The 21,166-nt window shown below is 39.3% G+C and overlaps 1 protein-coding gene across 1 annotated transcript; it reads right to left on the reverse strand.

The window, feature by feature from the left end:
- Window positions 1–904: 904 nt before the first annotated feature.
- LOC140240469 (pre-B-cell leukemia transcription factor 1-like) lies at window positions 905–20,557 on the reverse strand. Its single transcript, XM_072320240.1, has 6 exons — window positions 20,297–20,557; window positions 17,719–17,912; window positions 15,412–15,547; window positions 13,227–13,547; window positions 10,746–10,883; window positions 905–1,126 (listed from the first exon to the last, which is right to left on the reverse strand). The coding sequence occupies exons 1-6, from the start codon at window positions 20,495–20,497 to the stop codon at window positions 905–907; spliced, it is 1,212 nt and encodes a 403-aa protein (XP_072176341.1). The 5' UTR covers window positions 20,498–20,557.
- Between the last annotated feature and the right edge of the window lie 609 nt (window positions 20,558–21,166).

Consider the following 21,166-nt stretch of genomic DNA (forward strand, 5'->3'; position numbering starts at 1 on the left):
TTACCATCTTTGAACACTTTGCCTATCTTTTAAACATCCTACGATGAACGTGTCATATATCTCGACTGACTGTGCCAGAAGGGCTACGAATCAAAATTTGTGACATATTAATGGCATGAATCGTCTTAAAAGAAGCAATCTTGACATATTAAACCATAAATCTGCACTTAACGAGTCTTGCAGGCAATTTAACTTCTTAGAAGACAATCAGTTTTTTTTTTCTTCATAAGATTGTTTCAGAGTGTTGCAAAAACATCATGAAATCAACTTAAAATCAATAACTCAAAACATCTAGTGCTCTGGACATGAATAATGTCACAGTCGAGCGAAAAATGGATGATGTGATGTGTTTACTACACTGTTTGTCTGCAGTCCCTGGTTTGACCGATTATTGGCCGAGACAAATTGATATCTACGAGAAATCTTGCAACCACGAGGAGACGAATCCAAATCAGACCAAGCGCAAAGGTCCGAGTCCCAATGCATTTTGTGTTTGTACCATTTATATTTGCTATACCCCTAAAACTGGTCGTATGTGGCATCCTTCATTGACTTATACTTGCTACGAGGCTATCTGGACTACTCCAGAAATTGACGACAGGAGCTTGAAAGAGGCTAACATGACAAGACAATATTTTGGCACTGGACTGAATACAAAGAAATAGAAATGAACAGACTGTAGAAAAAAGAGAGGGCAACAATTTCACTTACACGTAAGAATACATTCCCCCGTAATATCTTGTTATAGAACAATAACCATAACAAAAATTCTAAAATGAGACAAGGGGTGTATTTTGTCCACTTGTCTGTTTCTCTCTCCCTCTCTTTCTCTCGTATTCTCTCTCTCTCTCTCTCTCTCTCTCTCTCACTTGCTGCCTTCTTGCGGTACGACGATCTCTTGGTTTCAGTGTTTGCTGCTGCTGCTGCGAGAGTCGCGTCCTTCCTCGAACGCGGCGCCCTCTATGGGTTGGATGCCGAAGTCGAGGTTGGACTGGCCACCAGCCCAGCTGGCGTTGCCGTCCTCTGCGGCGTTCCCGTTGCTACTGCTCCTCTCCTCCCCGCCGGGGCGGGGCGAGGTATGCTGACTGTCGCTGCCACTCCCTATGCGGTCATGTGACCCCGTGTCCTATTAAGGGGGGCAGGGGGTGTGGGGGGAAGGGCAGGCAGGGCGGGGTGGGGGATGGAGAAAGAGAGAGAGAGAGAGAGGTGGAGAGGTACAAAAAGAAAGAAGAGACAGAAAGAAGAAACAAGTAAGGAAATGTTGTCAATAAATGAGCTCTCTTCCAAGTTTTGGGCGTAAAACTTCAAAATGGGACATTTTCAATTCTGTCATTTCAAAGAAACTACAAGCCTTAATGCATTCACGACATACCTACGTGTAGTGACCGAGTTCTACCCCCATGGCTTGACATTTTAACCTTATCCTAACAATTTTTCCCCCCTCTAACTCCTGCATTCCCTGACGCACAGCATGTGAGGGTGGGTTTCAGGAGACAGCTATTTTTCTCTCGTCTTTTTTTTTTTTTTTGTCTTTTTTATCTTGGATAAGTGGTTTTAGGAGTGGCTGGCGAGTGAATAAAAAGATGATAAACAGACCCATGCAGAGGTTGGTATTTGTGAGTATTCTGAAAGCATGACAAACTTTGAAGGAAAAACAAAACCAAAAAAAAATTTACGTGGAGGGTATGGTAAGGGTGACAGCCACAAAAATGCAGGGCATTACACAAATATCATTCCCCCACTTGCATGAATGGGCATGTTTGTACGTCTGGGCCTCATACATTGAACGGGCAAACGCCCGGTCATCGCAGTTTGCCCGACGGCGAGTACTAACTGCCCAACAGGCAAGTGGGGCAAGTGGGTTTGTCGCACCCTGGAAATGTCATCATGCTTAGCCATTTGCACACATGCAGTTGTTTGAAGTGGTATATGGTCCAAAAGCGGGGGTTCTCGTTTAGCTACGTGATTCTGCACTCTACGGGGGTCATGCATTACTGAATGAATAGTACCACCTGCCGTGGGCATTATCAAAAGAGGAATCGTTTATTATATCATCTACGATGGTATGAATACTGAGGGTGGGGATGGTCATGTATCATGCAGACATGCAAAACATATGCCAACTGGCCACAACTATACGTATGTAGTAAGATTATATCGGGATGGGGGTAAAAAAAGAGCTCATTTATTACATAACATTTCAATACATTCTCCATTTCTTTCCATCTCTTCTTACCTCTCTCCTTCTCTTCCCTCTTCCTCTCACATTCTTTCCTTCCCTCAATCAAAGCTCTCCTTTCTCTCTCTCTTTCTTTTCTGATTTCTTATTTTCATTTTTTCTTTCTTTCTTTCTTATGGTTTTGTCTTTGACTATTCCGACTGCCATTCTAAATATCTTGAAACTCGGCAAAGAAGTTACAACATTGGAGATTAATCAACTTCTCCAACAACAAAAATACAAAGTTGTTCATTTTTGAATGAAAGCACTGGAACAAAATAACAACTTAGCAGAAATTTTGAGCAAACTCAAACCAAATATCAAGAACTCAATGACTAAGTGAATGTGAGATGACAGCATATCAATTTGCTATCCAGCAGATGTTGTGGGAATAAAAATTGCTGCATCTACGTGACTGTGATGCTGCTTGCGCAGAACTGCTTATTTGTGTTTAGTCAAACATTTTTTTTGTTACAGAAATATTTCTCATTCTGCACGAGGGTAGGCTTATGATATACACTTAGATTTTGTTATCTAGAATTTACTTTTTTTTCTTCTTTTGTCACTACTTACTGCTGAGCAAATTAAAAACAAGGGACGACATATATAGTTAAATATTTTGCGTTGACCAAGAACACAACATTGAGTGATGCCCAAAACAGGAAGAAACTTGCTATTAAAACTGAATTTCAAAAGATATTTCTTTCACTTTTCTGATCCATTATTTTTTTTTTCTCCTGGTATTTTCACCACAATGCTGATTTGTTTTCATTCATAACATTTTCCCCCTCTCTTTCATGGCATTAATTTGAATGAATATGATTTCATATCTCTATGATGTCATTCCAGCATTAGATCATAAATGAGGATATTCTGCCATATCCTAACATGATTGCAGTGTCTATTTGTTTCTTCAGATAAATTTTCCATCTTCTAGCAGATCTGGTCTGACTAGAAATTAATTCCATGAAGAGAAAACAGAACAAAATGAATTGAAAGAATCTGTTCTTTCAATTGAATGTTGATCCTAATGCTTTTGGTCGTCTAATCCACACTTAAAATAATAATAATAATAATAATAAAAAAAAGCCTCACCACAATGAAAACGAGCGTAAACAAAATTAGCAAGTGTGTTAGTAAAGGATTACAGGGTTTCATAAAAAGAACATGCATAAATATGGGCAGAGCTTCAAGATATTTCAGATGCTGCTAGCAAAACAAAACAAAGTGTTACTGTCTCCTTTTAGGGTTATGCTTTTGAAATTTGAGAAAGAAAAAATCCTCAAATAATGGTATGATGGCTTCAGGGAATTGATAGAGTGAATTTCTTGGTGACAGAAATCAGATGGAATATTTGATCACATTGACATCATCAATTTTGTAGCAAGATTCCTCTGAATTTGTGACGTGAAACGTGATAACAATGACTAGATGTATGCAGAATTACATATTTGTGTTGTTACAAACTACAATGTACATTTTCAGAGTTTATGTAAAGGAAGCTGAAAGATTTTCTTCTTTTTTTTAATATATCTTTGTAGCAAGTCTTTGAAATGAAGCAGAGATGACACACACAACACACATACACACAGAGAGTTAGATGAAAGCCGTTCATTAGTAGAAGCTGCGTAATAAATGATGCTGTATGGGAAGAAAGTGCAAAAAGCAAACGAGGAAAAAAAAAAAAGGTTTGCGATGTCGAATGGCTAGAAATGTTTATGTGGTTGAGACTTCCTGAAAAGCATAAATATACATCTAAAGTCCATCTTAATGTCACGAACAAGATAATATGTGACGTCGAATGGCTAGAAATGTTTATGTGGTCGAGACGTCCTGAACAACATAAAATGTACATCCAAAGTCCATTTAATATTACGAACAAGATAATATGCGACGTCAAATGGCTAGAAATGTTTATGTGGTCGAGACATCCTGAAAAATATAAAATGTACATCTAAAGTTCATCTTGTCATTGTACGAGATATAATAGTAAAATGCGGTTCAACTATGTGAAACCGAACAGTTCCCAGTAGAGCTTGTGGTCAGGTTTTGTTAAAAGTTGGGAACTTCCTTTGTCATAGCACTCTTCTAGGACATGATGACATGACTGAAGAGACACCTCAGTCCGGCGATCAAATCTGACCCTTTGTATCGTCAACATGTTTGTAACATTCCGAGAAAACAAACACAAATTTGAAGTACACCATGGAGCTCTTTTTTTTTTTGGCACTGATTTAATGTTTTATTTAGGTATAAGTGCTGACCATTACCTTGACAATATACATGTACACGGCATATAAATACAAATTCTAAAGTGATTGAGAAGAATGCGATGAAATTGGCATGTACAAGAGATCAAATCAAAAAATGATTTCCCAGTTAAAAAAAAAAAATATGAGGATAATTGGTATGACTCATTAAACTCTGCATTTTCATATCCATATTGACAAGAAAAAAATATACATTTGATACGGACTTGAGCATTGCAGCTTGTGAAGTCTGGAAAAAAAAAATACTATTAGAAAAGGAAAGAGAACATACGACCACATTGCTTGCACAATGTCTTATATGGCTACTTCTCAGCATGATTGTATAATACAGGTAACAACTGACAGATACTTGTACACAATGGAAGATACCCTACACATAATCCTTATCTCTCTCTTATACATGTATGTATACTACTTCATTCTTGATATTTTTTTGTTGTTTCTTTCCAAAACAAAACAAAACAAAAATAATGGGGGAAAGCTTAATTTAGGTTTGGCATAACATAGAATTCAAAACATTAACATTGGCAATACAGCAACAACAACAACAAAAAAGAAGAAAAAATGCTTATGGAATAACATTTTGAAATATATCACGTTTACAGCCTACAGGAATCACAAACATGGATAGTTAGGTAAAGTACCTTGCTGCGAGATTATGAGAGAGCAGCCATATGGCTCAAATTGGTTGATTTTACGGGTTTTTTTTTCCTCTTTTCATGGCAAGTTCCGATAACATAATTGGCAAAAACTAGTCTGCATTCAAGAAGATGAGAAGACTATTCATCTCTGTTCATCTGGATTTCACATCTGGGCAGAGGGTGCAGAGAGTTACAGGTGTATGGTGCAACTCTTATAACAAACAAACATGGATTTGGAAAATAAAACAACCTGACTGTGTCTCATGTATGTCTTGTTGACACTAGACAGCCCCTTCAAAACCAATTCCAAACTACGCTTTTCCAAGATGGCGGCCCTGATTCCTCACTCTAGACCGTGTGGAAGAGGAGCGCACATCAAACTACAACGCTGCACTGTGAAGGGGTTTCAGCTGTATTTCCCAAAAATTTACCTCTATACTGTAAAATTGGGATAATCCATTTACCAACATTTTTTTATAGACTTATTGTAAGTGGAAACACTCTATACATTCCTTCCGCTTCCATTATTTCGATTTACCCAAAAGATTATTATTATTTTTTTTTGACATTGTGGATTTAATTTATATCCCACCTCATATTACTATAAAAGTGGATACTTTCGCGTGAGTAATTTTTTTTTTTTTTGCATTCTGCTGAGTAAGATGAATTTTGCGTATCATCAATTCCATTGAATCAAGACATTACATAGTGGTATACATGACAAGCAAAAATATTTGTGTGATTTTATTTTCACGCTAGTTTCTGGTCGCATGATATACACAAAAATTTCCACACCGCGAAAATGTCCACTTTTACAGTGACTCTCACAATACCGTCAACAAATTGTTTAGACATGACGTCAATGGCATTTCCCATTGGTTGGGTCTGAGTGGTCCATGTCTCAATCCCCTGTGTCACGGGCTACAAAGGAACTTATGTCGACAGCATGATTAAAAACCAAAACAAATCTGCAGAATGAATCTTCAACAGTTTCCTTCCTAAGCAAAACCAACTAACCACCACTGGACTAGCAAACAAATGCACTCTTATGAAATTACTGCACTCCTTTTTGTATTATTTCAACAACAAAAAAATGATAATGATAATAATTATTAGTCTGATCTGTATCAGCTGGTAACAGGACCAAACCTAAAAGTGCACATCAAAGGCGCACTGTTAACTGTGTACTTACACCAATAAACCAGTGATAAGTATTCTGGACCACAAAATCAATTTTCTCCTTGCATTGTATATCCCACTTTCCTTACTACCTTCCATGAGCAGAAACATGCTTATTAAAAAATACTTCAATTTAGGGGATGTTTGGGATAGATCTTGAAGTACCCAATCCTCAGCTTGGAGCCATTTTTTTGCAAATTCATTTTTTAGCAAATTCAGGGCATACATTCACCTAAAGCTGTGTCCATGCATAGCAAAGTGTGTGAGTGGATATCCTGACCATGGGCTATCCTTAAACAGCCATAAAAACCTACCCCTTGAAGATGCTTTCAAGTTAGAGGATTCCAGTATGCTTATATAATTAATAAATCACCACTAACTCAAGTGGTAAGGAGTTGATATGTTTCAAATCTGTCATATTTTCTCCTCCTTCTTCTTTACATCTTAAAATGTCATTGCTTCTGACAATTTCTAAATATCCCATGGAAAGAAACATTTAATTTCCCATGTGTATTCTATGGGCCATACATTTAGCTATAACTTAAATATTGTGCCATTCCCTTAAGCTACAAGGACACAGTTTACTTTCATCTCTATTTAAAAAAAGAAAGATGAAAAATCTCCATCTCTGCTCGTCAAATTTACGGCTTTTACAGTAGATTTCCACTGAGACTGAAATGTTCTCTAATTTCTTAAAAAGTTTAGTGTGAGAGGTATTGTAGCATAGCAACTAGGACGTGTGTGGGCGGGATCAAACCACATGAACTTGATAGCTACATGCTGATCTTCAAAGATAAAAATATGCATAAAAAGAGATTATATATTCATCTCTGGTCTTATCTCCTCTCAAATACCTCACTTTTTTAAAAAGCAAATACTTGTACTAAAATGCATTGCAATAAAATGTCCCAGAATTACATGATAATCTGAATGGGTTATATTTTCACTGAAAAATCACAGATTATCTTAAAAGAAAGATATATTTATACTTGTGATCAGCTCTAGTGCAAGAACTCTGTCTAAAATCCCCTGGATTGAAATAAAACTTGAAAAGTGAGAAAGATGACTCCTTTCATAAAACAATTTACAGTCATAAGAGAGACATCACAGGACAGTGCAAGATATTGTTATACAGAGCAGCAAAATGGGTTACAAAAGTTAAAAGTCTCATTAGTTGAGACATTTCATTTTAAAAACAAAAACACGATCCCAGTTTAGCGATTCTGACAATTTGTGTAGGCCAACGGTCCAACCGACAAATTTGGTTCTTTTGATGGAGTGATAACTCACATGAGTCTCACAAAATCAATCAACATGGATTTAGAGGTTTCATTTGTTAGTACGAGAGAGTTGTACACACAGTGTGAAATAATGAGATAGGTGTCTGCAGAAGCAATGGCCTTTTATATTCTGAACAGAGTGTATCATAAAAAAGTGATAAGACTAAACGCTAAACTTTGGTAAGTATTCAAAGTCTCATCTATTAGAAAGAGAGGCCATCTGCTTTCAGTAGCGCTAACTTCTGTTCCATCAATATTGACCCGTAGGATCCATAGCAAAGTACGATTTTGGCTGGACGCTAGCTCGCAATGCACATGAAACATAAATTCCGCTTAGATTGAAATGATGGCTGCATTCTTAACAGGCAGAACTTGGGATAAAAAACACTTGCGGACTTCCAAATTTTCCCATCCGAGAAAAATCGTACCAGAAGAAGTTAGTATATTAGGCAGCTAACATGCACTAAAAAAAGAAAGAAAAAAAAAAAGAACTGTCTGTTTCTTATCTCTTTCTTCTCCTGTTTCTTTTAAAGCAATGCATACAAAACCTGGAGGCTTATAGGCCGACATACAACTGGATATCTACTACATTCATATTTACATACATGTTTTGACATAAGAATTGTTGCATTTTGATAATTGTCTCCCGTTATACGTCAGGAAATTGGCACAAGCTGATTTTTTTATCGTCACACCGTGATAAGGGCAGAAGAGAAAACAAAATACAAACAAGAAAACGTGAATCCTGACAAAACGGCAGCAGGGTGGCATCCTAAAAGATGAAAACAAGACGATAAACGAGGGCCTCAATTTCAGTTGCAGGTGGGTGAACTCTCTATCCCTTTCTCACTTATCACTTTTTCTGTCATTAGGAGGAGAGAGAAGCGAGAGAAGGAGAGAAGAACGAGCAAGAGAAGGAGAGAAAGAGCGAGCAAGAGATGGAGAAATAAGCTAGCAAGAGAAAGAGAGAGCGCGAGAGATGGAGGTATCAGCAGTGTGTATAGATCTCGATTTCAGCTTTCTCTTAAAACCCGTTGAGGACGAGTCGCGAGTATACTCGGGCAGGTGTCTACGGGAAATGTGTGTTGTAGCAAAATGAGTCCGTCCTCGATGGGTCAGTATCATGTGGCCATTTGGTTTTTCTTCCCCATTCCTCAAATCCAAGGACATAACACTCTACAGAGGAGTTGGTGATTTTCCGAATTCCAACAGGAATTATTGGACACAGTTTTAGATTTGGCACAAAATCTCTCACCCCTGAGTTGTGAGGGGAGGAGAATATATAGGTACTTGCATCCTTTAAAAGTTGCAAACTTTCTTTCTTGTGGGCAGTCAGTGAAAGAACAAACATATGCTGAGTTTGAGCTACCTTTTATTTGCTGCCTTCTAGTTGTAAGGCTCTATCGACCTCTGTGGAACAAAAGGAACATCAAAATAAAATGGTGCTCAACTAAAAGCACAATCTGAGGGGAATAATATTTTGGTAACAAGATTTGAAATTTGCATGGATGAAGCATGTTAAATCACCTTCGCAGAAAGACATATTTTTACTTCATGGTTTAGGCAATATTTGGCTTCTTTGACTGAAGAAAAAAAGGAAGAAAAAGAAAAAGATATACTCGTTATGGCAAAAAAAAAAAGTTCTAGTTGGCACCTCTGAAATTATCCCAAAAGACATGTAGTAGGCTAAGGATGAGGAGGTAGCAGAGATGTAACTTTGTGTTTCTGTGCTTCAAATGTATACACCAACCTCCGCAACAGGTGCAGATCTCCTAGGTTGTATGGTATTTAAACTGGCAATGTTGAATTCATATGAGACAAACATCAAAATGTGTTCATTAACCAGCTGCTGTACATGAGAGTTTTCTCACTTTTTTTCTCTCTCTGAACACAGAGTGATAAGGATTCAAGAGAAAGAGTGAAAAGAGGATATTTTTCTAGCCTTATGCAACTGCTTTACCCAAATTTATGTGAGAATATGGCGGTGTCTGTAAGTGCACTGATGTACACAGGCTACATAACTTGGTGAAAGGTAAGAGACTTACTGAACACCCGTAAATATCACCGGTGCTGCGATCGAACTTGTGCCAATTTTCAGACAGGTTGACGAGTGTTTTCTCAAGACCCACACTCATCTTTGAGACAAATCAAAAAATAATCTTTGAAAAAAAAAAGAGAGAGAGAACGAGTGTGTTCTTACTTCAAAGAGATTTACAATAATCCTGAATCCATTTTTGCGTCGCAATCTTTGTCTTTTTTTTTTCTTCCTCTCTCTCTTCTATTCGTAATTCGGTGGTAATGTCTCATATGTACATCAAGAATCTATTGGCATAATTTACAGGTTTGGAATCCGCAGGCTCGCGACTCTTCAGGTCGGGACCAGGCTGAAATCCACTTCACATGTAGGCTGATGTTTTCCATCCTGAGGTTGGGGGGAAATTCCCCCCAGTGATGCAACAGAACTAGCATGATTTTTGGCACCCCGCACCATTCCTCTCAATATCAAATCCATCCAATTTAGTGCATAATTTGGATGAACTGCTTGATAGATATACGGGCTCTGTCGACAAATTGCTATGGATTTGCCTTCACCGGATGAAGACGCAAAGATTACTTTTTTCTTGGGAGGTATTCTTAAAGGTGTTTATCATCGGAGTCTGAAACAGGAAATTTCAATTGATGTGTTGATAAATGTCCATTATGATATATGGATTGAGAATGGATCATCTTGAACATCCATCAAGATGGTATTTGACTTTGATAATCACAAAGGTCTATGACCCTTTCTAATAGATATACGTGGCAAAATTTCTGAAGGTCAAATAGCGTGAGACTGTACATCATCCAACAAGGTTTTCAGAGTGAGGTAATAACTGATACAGCTGCTTCCGTGCCTCTGTGATAGTGTCGAAATTCCCTGGAAGAGGCTACTCCAAGATTTCAGGATGTGTGAAAGAGTAATCTACAGACGGACTCATAGAGAGAGGTACATCATTCCTGCTTTTTCTGTTGCAGCTCACTGTGGGGGAGAATCCTCCCAAAGTCAAGACGAACTGGGTAGCACTTGCAATGCTGCGTATCTCTCTGCTTCTCACTGCGTTAACTTTTAAAAGGAGGGTTAGGGTTGGAGATGGAGAGGGGGTCATGTTGCACCTACCATGTCCCCGCTAGCCCGCCCCGACGGGTACTGGCCCAGGGAAGGGGTGTTGTAGATGGACGGCGGCTGGGAGTGCGGAGGCAGGCTGTCGCTGCTGTAGCTACCGGTCTGTGATATGACTTGCCTCAAACTGGCCACCTGGATATCGGGGGTGGGTGGGTAGAGGGGAGAGGAAGGAGGAGAAGGAGGAGAGAGGAAAATGGGGGAGGGAGGAGTCAGATCAGAAAAGAGACAAGAACAGGAAATATGCATAATTATTGACAGAGAAGGAAAGAAGGTGAGGGGTAGAGCAGACAGATAGGGGAGGAGTAAAAGGAGGGGGAAGAAAAGATGAAAAAGTGAGTTAAGACACAGAGGAGGTTGTGGGTGTGGTCGGTCGAGGGGTGCACAGGGGCGAGTTGTGAGTTGGAGATTTGTATGATAGAGTTTGCAAAGGGGGTAAAGGGGGGGGGGGGGAGGTGGGTTAGAAGTAGGATAATGACATGATACCAGGGCAGAGGAATAGACAGTATTCATTATGGGGAAGCAATAGGAAGAAGAATTAGCAAAGTGGAGACAGTTTGGGAGGGGGAATGGGTGGATGAAATAAAGAGTTGGAATGCAGGGAAATAAAGTGAAGAATGAGAGATGTAAGAGATTGAGTGGCAGAAGAGAGAAAGAAATGAATATTGTAAAAAAGAGAATGCGATACATTTAGGTGTCAAGAGTTTCATAAAGATGTAGGAGTGACAGAGAGGCATGTGGTTGAAGGGCAAAAAGGCAGTAAGTGTCAAGAAGGTAAGGATGCAGAGATGGGGAAAGGGCGAGATGGGAAGAAAATGACAGAAATAATAAGCATTTAAAATGCGGTGTATCAAATGCTGCACAGTTTAATGCAATATACATAGTACGTGCAATGAGAGGCAATTTACTGGTTTCGAGGCAGAAGGATGTAAGTCCTTCCAAATCTGTGCACACATCTGTGGGGACCCCTTTTGGCAGAACTGGGACAATGCATACAATTTTAGCCATCACTATCTTTTGATGTCTCCTCCTCTTCTTCTTGTCTCATTATGGATGAGAAATGTAAAGAAGAACAGGAGCGATGTGGGCAATGAATGAATGAATGAACGAAAGAAGGAACAAAGGGTGAGGGCGGGGTGATCTTGACGAGCTCTGGTGCTCCCGCGACAGATAGCTTGCATATGGTGCGCGGCGGGAAGAAGGGTGATGGAATGAGCTCTGAAATCTGCACGCCCCGGGCAATGCGTTATCTCTGATTTACCGGCATATCGCCGCATCATGGAACATTATCATTTAGAAGGACACTCTAAAAGCATGCAAATGGCAGCTTGAAATATTCATGGGAAAAATGATGCCACTGCAAAAGGCTGCCATATTGCATACAGGTGTAACAGAAGTAAGGGTGAAGGTTTCTAGACATCACAAACTGGTCCAAGCAAAATGAAAAACAAACAAACAAACACACAAACACCAAAAAACCAATCACACCTAAAAGGGGGGCTAATGGTAATACATGTGTCGTGACATAAGTGGAGCGCTTAATTCTCCCGCGATTTACCGCTCAAAATTCCATGCATAGCAACAAGCACCACCACCACACTCTCCCCTCATCTTAATTTCAAACGCAATCATACGGACCCAATTGGCGTGCTCTACCTAAGCAAGGGGGGATGAACGCCTCTTTTATAAGCCATCAAAAGTGAGAATTTCCACCTCCATAATGATGCCCACATCCATTCCTTCGATAAATCTTAAAGAGATTCATTCATGATTCTGGTGATCTGCCACAAAAAAAAACATAAAAAAACCCTCACGATCCGGTGCAGATAAAGCATGACTTTTCAACCCCCACGACAAAGTGACACAAATCTCGTGTAAGGGTTTAAAACAAAATTTCCAGGGCAAATACAAAAGCAGCTGTTTACATTATCCTACCAATTTCAAATGTATTTTTGAGGGCATCAAGACAGGTCTTAAATGTAATAAGGTGATTTTTTTTAAATCAAATCTGAATTTATATTAGCACTTTTTACTAAACCCTTTAATCACACACAAGTTCCTGCTTGCAACAAACACAAATCTAAAGTGATTAAGTCAAACATTTTGTCAACTACTTGATCATTCGCCAAAGCCTTTAACTTCTTCAAAAAGTTAGTATCACCGCACACTTCACATGCATAATTGCCACATGACACGCCCACTCATCTAAATGTTTTATTCTGCCAGAAAAAAAACAAAAAATTTCTCTATCTAACTCTACCCCATTGTCCTTTCTCTACCACACACAAAATGAATACATAAATATTTTGGTTAGAAAAAGAATTCAAGAATAAAGAGTCCATAACCATTGTGCCTTTCAAAGAAGCTCATAGTATTGTTTTTATGCCAAAGTTAATCTAACTTTTGTAAACCTTTTAATGGTATGGAAGAAGAAAGAGAGAGGGGAACCCTATCCTCACACCTCACACATCTCAATACCTGGGACTGAACGTTGGCACCCACTTGATTTGGCAGCTGGTAGCTGTCCCCGTTCTGCATGCCCATGTACTCCTGCCCGCCGGCGCCCATCATGCTCCCGCCCGACGACATGCCGTAGCCCCCGCCCCCGCCCGAGCCCGAGGTGGGCGTGCCCGGTGATTGGCCCTCCTGCGAGCCGGCCGAGGCCTGCGATTGGCTGGACGGGTTGACGCTCGAGACCGCCGAGGCGGCGTTCTTTGCAGCATAGAGGTTGGCTTCTTCTTGGGCCTTGCCGATGTTCTTCTTATAGCGAATTCGCTTGTTGCCAAACCAGTTGGAAACCTTGAATGGGAAATGAAGAAAAAACTTTGTGTACCACATTGCTAGGAAAACCATTTATCACACACACACATATGTACCAATATGTCTATGACATGTATAACAGAACATTATCCGTCTTCTTCGTATAGCACATTGTAGCTGGTTGATACCATATGCTGATTACTGCTAATCATGTGATATGGCATACGCCATTTCGATAATGAATAACGCCATTGCCTACAGAAACATAGAATGTCCTGTGGATTTTCTATGAAGATTTCAGAATCTCATAGGATAATGATTAAAGCTGTTGGAAATCATTGATAAAGAGAGCAACCAAGTAGAGTTACATCCAGACTGTTAAATAGGTCAAGTCCCTCCCTGTTCTAAAAATCACACCACAAATACTTGATATCTCATGCCAAGAGCAATCTCAAGCCATTCCCAGATATAAACATACTTGTACTGCTGAACAATTTTGTGAGCTGTACGCTATTTCATGATTAAATATACCATCCCAAAATGAGTCAAATGTTACCATTTCCCCTTCATAATTTTGCTGAAAACAGGTTGGTGGCTAAAAAAAACAAACATGCTTAATCCCCAAGCAAAGTCTTTCATGGGGATGTGAGAAAATGTAAAACCCCGTAAACTGATGTCATCTGCTATCTAATTTCGGATTGAAGTCAGATTGGATGAGTACTGATTGTCATTGATATCCAGAGGAAAAAGCAAGAGTTTCACACATATTCTTTATGAGGACCTAACAACCCTACTAAAGCTAATTCTTTTTAGACCCTCATTAATCCCAAGAAATAAAATGACAATGAAATTATTATAGATGGTGAAGAGATTGAATGCTTTCACTCCAAAAAAAAAAGGAAAGAAATAAAATTCTACTACAAATGAACAAAAAAGATAAATAATGAAACTGGAAAAGAGACAAGTATATGTGAAGAATGGCTGATTAGTTGGCACATATTGTATTCACAAGGTTATGACATTCTTTTCTCAAAAGCAATTAGTTATTGAGAGAATGTGAGGGGGAGATAAATGTCACTAGCTCAAGGGGATTGCATGGCAGTGAAAATATGATTGCTGAAATATTGATCGCCATGATCTGATTTAGAAAGTATTAACCTACAGAATATTCTCCCTTCATAGCGTAATCTCTGTACAGGAGATATTGTTCTGTATTTCCAATAAATCTATTCGTCTAGAAAAAACAAAAACAACAACAAAAACAAAAACAACAACAAACAAACCAGAAACAAAGCCCTAACAAAATAATTGCAAATGAGGTAAAAAGCTTCATTAGCAAACTGTTCTTAAGAATTTTCAGTTAGACAACTTCAGTGGAGCTCAAAAACTAGTATCACATACCATCAACACATATTTTTCCCCAGTATGTGATCCAACAACACTCCTTAGCACTAAATAAGACGGTGATAACAAACTAATTTGTTTTTTTTTTGTTTTTTTTGTTTTTTTTTACTTTGATATGATAAGTTGGGAAAAAATTATAAGCAGATAAAAGTTTGAAAACATGAAGCATATCAACAGTCCTTCTCATTTGCAAACCTTGAATGTGAATGGATGTGAACTTTTTTTGTCAGTTTCACTTTGTGGACAGGGAGTTTATATTTTTTTTTTACCCTCTATAATCTAGAAGGGTTGTCTCATTTTTCTGTGGTTCAGAGAGCATTCCAAGGACCAGGTCAACATGCTGTATGACCTCCAGAGCCATTAATCCTTTGTGTGCTTTGAGCACTGATTGGCACAGAAAACCCCATAGTCTTATGTACCCTCCCCGAAGTCCCTGGCATCAGTTTAGGAGAAAAAATGTTTGGAGGGCTCCGCGCCCACTGCGCTCCTCCACACTTACCTGTGCCACCGTGATGCCGCACTTTCTCGCTAGTTCTTCCTTCGCCTCCTCGCTGGGGTACGGGTTGCTCAGGTGGGAGTAGAAGTATTCGTTGAGGATCTCCGTCGCCTGCTTGCTGAAATTCCTCCGTTTTCTCCTGGAAAGGGGTGAGGGGGAAGGGAGGGTGTCGGGGGGGGGGGGGGAGGAGAATTTGATGATTGAATTGAATTCTGGTTGTCAAAGGTGTACGTGTTGTCATGGTGACAGGTGTATTATCACAGGGGCAAGTTTAACCTTGAGAACTAGTACCATTTGGGTCAATGATTCAATTCAATACACATTTTTTACTTTCTAAAAATGTTTTTGGAAGAGTTTTCAGAGTGGTACATTTCACGTGACTTGTAGCTGGGGGGAAAAATAATAGACTGCTATAAGATAACAAAATACAATGCAAAGCAAATTTCAATAATCTATAAATAAGTCTACACATTAGGATACTCTTCTTCCAGTGTTAACTGGAATTCATGACATATTCTTTCATTTGCATGATAATTTCTTCAGTTCTGCCTGCCTGTAAAAAGCATGATGCATAGTCAAATAAAAAGAAAGCAATATTGCTAAGCTACAAGTATGTTGTATACATGTGCTGTAAGTAAACAAATTAGGATTACATTGTATGATGAATCTATGAAACTTGAAACTTACAAACATGAACTAACAATATAATACCATTCTCATACATACTTCATGAGAAGAAAACAATACAAGTTAAAAAATAGTCTAGGACTGCTGACATTCACACATAAAAATCAGGGCCATTCTAGACAGAAATCAGGAAATTACTTTGAAAAACAAAATCAAATCCCAAATCATGCAGCCATTTATATTCTCTCAGGACATTAAGAGATATTTCAGTTTTCAGGAAGTCTCCAGCAGAATCTAGGAGACTTTTCATCTCTTTGTAGTGAGTTCCTTGTTGACAAAAATCCAACAACAAAATGAGTGGATGGTTGCACCACTTTAAAGAAACAGCGCCCTCTGTGTGTAGAGTGCAGTCCAGTGTCTTCTTAGATGTTGCTGATGACACCATTTTGTGCAAATCACATCTCATGGCACAACGGTAAATATTACAAAACAGCTAGAAACACACAACATACATAATTTGATACTATCACTGCAGCACTAAATTATTTAATATTGACATTAATAAAGGGCATTTATATTCATATATTTCTTGACAGTACACTCAATTAAAAATTGACAATTTCTCATGGTAAACAAGCTAAAAGAAGAGGTAAAAAAAACTTGGTAGGGCAAGCACATGTAACTTCTTGTTTTTCTCTCACGTTTGATTCAGTTAATGATATCAGCTGCTTAATTTCTGTTGCCTTGAACGTCACAAGGACTCCATGACAAATTCGAGCAAGACTTTCACCAAATCAAAAACTCAAAAGCAGCAGCCAATGAGCAGGTCACACAAGTTTGATCTACACCATTTCTTTCTACGTTGCAGAATGGGGGATCAGATACAAATTGAGTTTCACTAATATACTCTAGTGCAGACACGAACAGTAACACTAATTCACACAATGTTACAGTCTCATGATTTTTACACAAGTTTGATTATATCAGCAGTCTGTCCATTTGTGATGCTGTGGTGTCACTTGTGCTAAAAAAATTAAAAGTATTATTACTCTTTTAACATCTGGTGAAGATGCGGTTGAACAAAAAAATCTACATTCTTACTCACTGCTCTGTATCACTCGGTCAATGATCTGTACAAATTTGATTCACTTTCTCAAATCAAGGCAGGGCTTTTGATTAGTGCTGATCGATGTTGTTTTGCATTATGACCTGCTGCCTCCACCACGAGAGGGAGGAGGTTATGTTTTCATTACCATTTGTTTGTTTGTTTGTATGTCTACGTGCAAAATAACTCAAAAAGTTGTGCATGGATCTGGATGAAACTTGCAGGATAGGTTCAGAATGACACAAGGAACAGCTGATTAAATCTTGGTAGTGATCCGAAAATTTTTATGGATTTTACGAAGGATTTTCGATATTTTGGCAGGTAGGGTCAATGAACTTGGGAGGGTTTATGACGTAACAAAGGCTTCTATATATTGAGAAATCGGGCAATTTTTCAGCATGCATATGTATGGGTGGAAATCACTGATCTCTATGGAAGAGCAAGATCATCGGTGGAAAGCAGCTGCTTGGCGGAGGTCTGCGCACTCAGAGTGCTTTTCTAGTTTGGGGGATTTCTTTGCGTGTGTTGATTCTTTTACTGTGTAAGAATTGGAAACAATTTATGGGCCAAAAACTCACCTTGCATCCAGGAAGCGGGAGCGTAGGATCATGACGGCCTCGCACGTGCTCTGCTTGAGTTGTACCTGGATGGCGTTGAACTTGCGGTGGATGATGCTGACCATGCGCTCGATCTCCTTGGGCGCGATCGGCCGCGTCCGGCTCTGCTCCCGCAGCAGGTTCATGACGTGCGTCGTGAACTCGTTACAGGCCTGCTTGAGAGTCAGATGCAGAACAGGGGGGGATGAAGTCGGATCGAGGCGTGACTTTTGGCAATCCTTCAATCTCCAGGGTGGTTTGATATTACTCTTTTAACTTTTTACTTTGTCCCCCTTCAACTTTTCCTCCTGAGGGCTCACCCCTCAACAGTTAACAGTGAATACTGTAAAAGTGGATATTTTCCAGAGTGGAAATTTTCAAGCAATTCGCCCAGCATGAAACAGCAGCAAAATAAAAGCATGCCAAGTTTTCCCTTGTTATGTAACAACATTTTTATGCTCTGATTCCTTGGAATTGGAAACATGGGAAATCATCTTACTCAAATGGACACAAAAAACTACCTGAGCGAAAAAATACTGTTTTTATAGTACCTTTCTTTGTAGCTGAAGACAGACGTGAAGCTACACTAATCTACTGACACCATTAGTTCTTAAAATAAATCCTCTTCATCATAATGCTATGATGACTCAAACTCTTTGTTCAACACATTGCCCGTTCAGATTCTTCTTCAGGCTGATGAAGAATCTTGTTTTCAAGAAGCCTGGAAGAACTGGAGTTCAAATAATGAAGTTCATGAGTGGAAATGCTTGTATCATGCGCATATTACAAATCTATGTGCATTAACATTCTCTCCAGTTTGAGACCAAAAGTCAGCCCATTTCTGCTTCAAGACAGAAGTGACAAGACTTTTGCCCTACTTTTTGCCGCCTAAGCTTGGGATCAGAAAGTAGAAATAACTCCACACTGCCGGGAGGTGGCAGAAAACGGTCTGAGAGGGGAACGTCGGAAAGCTACACGCCCCCTCGGAGGGATTCGGACTGCTCTCGGATCATCTGCTAAAATCCACAGGCTCTGCACGTCCTTCACGCTCATTCCTTAATGATGCCGGTATAGACAAAAAGAGTGGAGAGCCTGAACAGATAAATATTCCTTGAACGCCTCACAGAAGTCTATCCGCTTGCTTCTACAATCCCCTTCAGTAATTTACTTGCTTGCTCGACAACTGCACAAAGAATAATTCATTCTCTCTCTGAACAAGAAACAAATTCCAAGGCAAATCCCCCAAGCAGAATTAACAGACTTTTGGAGACATGAAAAAATATTGTCAGTTTTTACGGCACATGCACAGAAAAACAAAACGGAGGAAACACACCAAGTGTTATGAAAATGCAATGAGAAGACATTCCACATTTAACCGATATTGGGTGCTTTCATTTCGGCAGTGTCTCTGCATAAATATAGGCAGACAATGAGTCTATGCAAAGCTAAAATCACATTCGCTCTTGAATGAATTTGTACACTGTCAACACCCAAAGTTTTCCTCAATATAAAATCGCTGTATGCAATTTGATACATCTTTGAATGCTAAAATTACTTGTTGACATCTGGAGAGAAATTTAGTATTTGCAAAGTCTGCCAATTTCGTAGAATATCAGAGCTAATATGGCTATAAAGATTTTAGTATTTCTTGCCATTGTTATCATGCCTTTGAAAAGTATATCAGTTGCATGGTTCGGTCATGATGAATTTGTAATGACCTAGCTGGCAGAATACCAACTCAGAAATTAATCTTGACTGCTATCGCGGGGTGTATTTACGACTCTTTAGGCTTCTCCAGCTGTTACAAGATATAATCCTTCATAGAAGTAGCATTGATAATCTATGATGGATGTCTACACAAAAAAAAAAAAAACACGACAACCACAATTTGATGTTGTTGATTGCCATGGTGAAAATGCTGCTGCAGACATCATCATTGTTGTAAAATGCATACTTAATGTCGTTGTTGTTGTTATTGCCTTCTGTTGTCGTGATTACAGTTAGGACTATTAATGATGGTATTATGTATGAATCATCATCATAACTATCACTACTATCATCATAATTATCACTGCTACCACTGTACGACTTTAATCATAGTCATTATTACCATTGCCATCTGAATCATTGCCAATAAAATATGACTTCCAATAATGATGATAGATACATGTAGATATATAAATACCTACAATGGTCTTTATTGACATCCCTGATTAACAGATCTCAATCTTGAGAAGACATGCTGAGGACAATGTCAGTAGCCACAGTGGCAATGAAGACAAAGTTGTGACAAAGTTGTAACAAAGTAGTAGTAAGGTTCTTTCTAATCACATAAACCTCTTGCCCTTTTCCCTGGGCTTAGAATTAGCAATGCAAGAAAGAAGAAGAAGAAGAAGAAGTAAAATGTTATCATCAACAATGCTCACACTCTTGTTTCTCATGTGTCTCACCTGCACAAGATTATTCTACCTGCTGGTGGCAAAAAGGTCTCCGCCCACCCCTCCCTCACCCCCATCCACCCCACCCCTCTCCCCAAATCTCATCACCCGCCAGTCCTCACCTGTTCGTATTTCTCCAGCTCCGTGTGGTAGATCTGCCTGATCTGGGCCAGCTTGGCCCGGTAGTCTGAATGCTCGATGGCGTTCTCCGGCTGGCCCAGCCCCCCTCCGGATGCGGCTGCCGCGGCCGCTGCAGCTGCCGAACCGCCTCCCTTCTCCGGTCCGGCCACGCCCTCCGCTATCAGCATGTTGTCTAGCCTCATCAGCTGCGGATCTGGCGGCTCCTCCTCCTGCGCACCGCGGATGCTCAAGACTGGAAGATAACAGAGAAAGTATGGAAGGTTTCGTGAATGCGCACATCTACGATAATCAGTATCACCCTGCAGTCATAAGTTCATTAAATAACAGGTGCAATTTGAAGAATTATGAGGAGGAAATTGAACATTGAATAATCTGAGGATGAGGATGAGATTGAGATTGATGATGATGATGGTGATGATGGTGATGATGGTGATGATGATGGTGATGATGGTGATGATGACGATGACAATGATGGAGATGATGACGATGATGACAATGATGGTGATGATGATGATGATGATGATACTGATTCTGCTGAAGACCAGATGATGAGATGATCCTTGTCACAAATAATAATTATACTTGAGAAGCACAGTGATTATGAGGGCGATAATATAGCTGGAAACTAAGAATATTGTAACAACAAGGTTGTAAATGAGCATATCATATCCAAACACTATTCAGACTATGATTATGACTCTCAATTGTCAAAGTGATGCAAATATTATACACCGTATAAAGATACCATGCTGACAGGATCAGAAACACGTCATCATTTCTAATGACACACTCCATGTGGATTTTTCTTTATCTCTCTGCAAACATACACTCGGTGATTCACACATATGCAC

This window comes from Diadema setosum, chromosome 17 (assembly GCF_964275005.1).
Source record: "Diadema setosum chromosome 17, eeDiaSeto1, whole genome shotgun sequence".
Lineage (NCBI taxonomy): Eukaryota > Metazoa > Echinodermata > Echinoidea > Diadematoida > Diadematidae > Diadema > Diadema setosum.

What these genes read in the sequence shown, in the direction of transcription:
- LOC140240469 (XM_072320240.1), bottom strand. Translation starts at nt 20,497, where the DNA reads ATGAGGCTAGACAACATGCTGATAGCGGAGGGCGTGGCCGGACCGGAG. An exon ending in AGCTGGAGAAATACGAACAG is followed by an intron (nt 17,913 to 20,296) that starts GTGAGGACTGGC and finishes CTGACTCTCAAG; the next exon opens with CAGGCCTGTAACGAGTTCAC. An exon ending in TCCCGCTTCCTGGATGCAAG is followed by an intron (nt 15,548 to 17,718) that starts GTGAGTTTTTGG and finishes ACCCCTTTCCAG; the next exon opens with GAGAAAACGGAGGAATTTCA.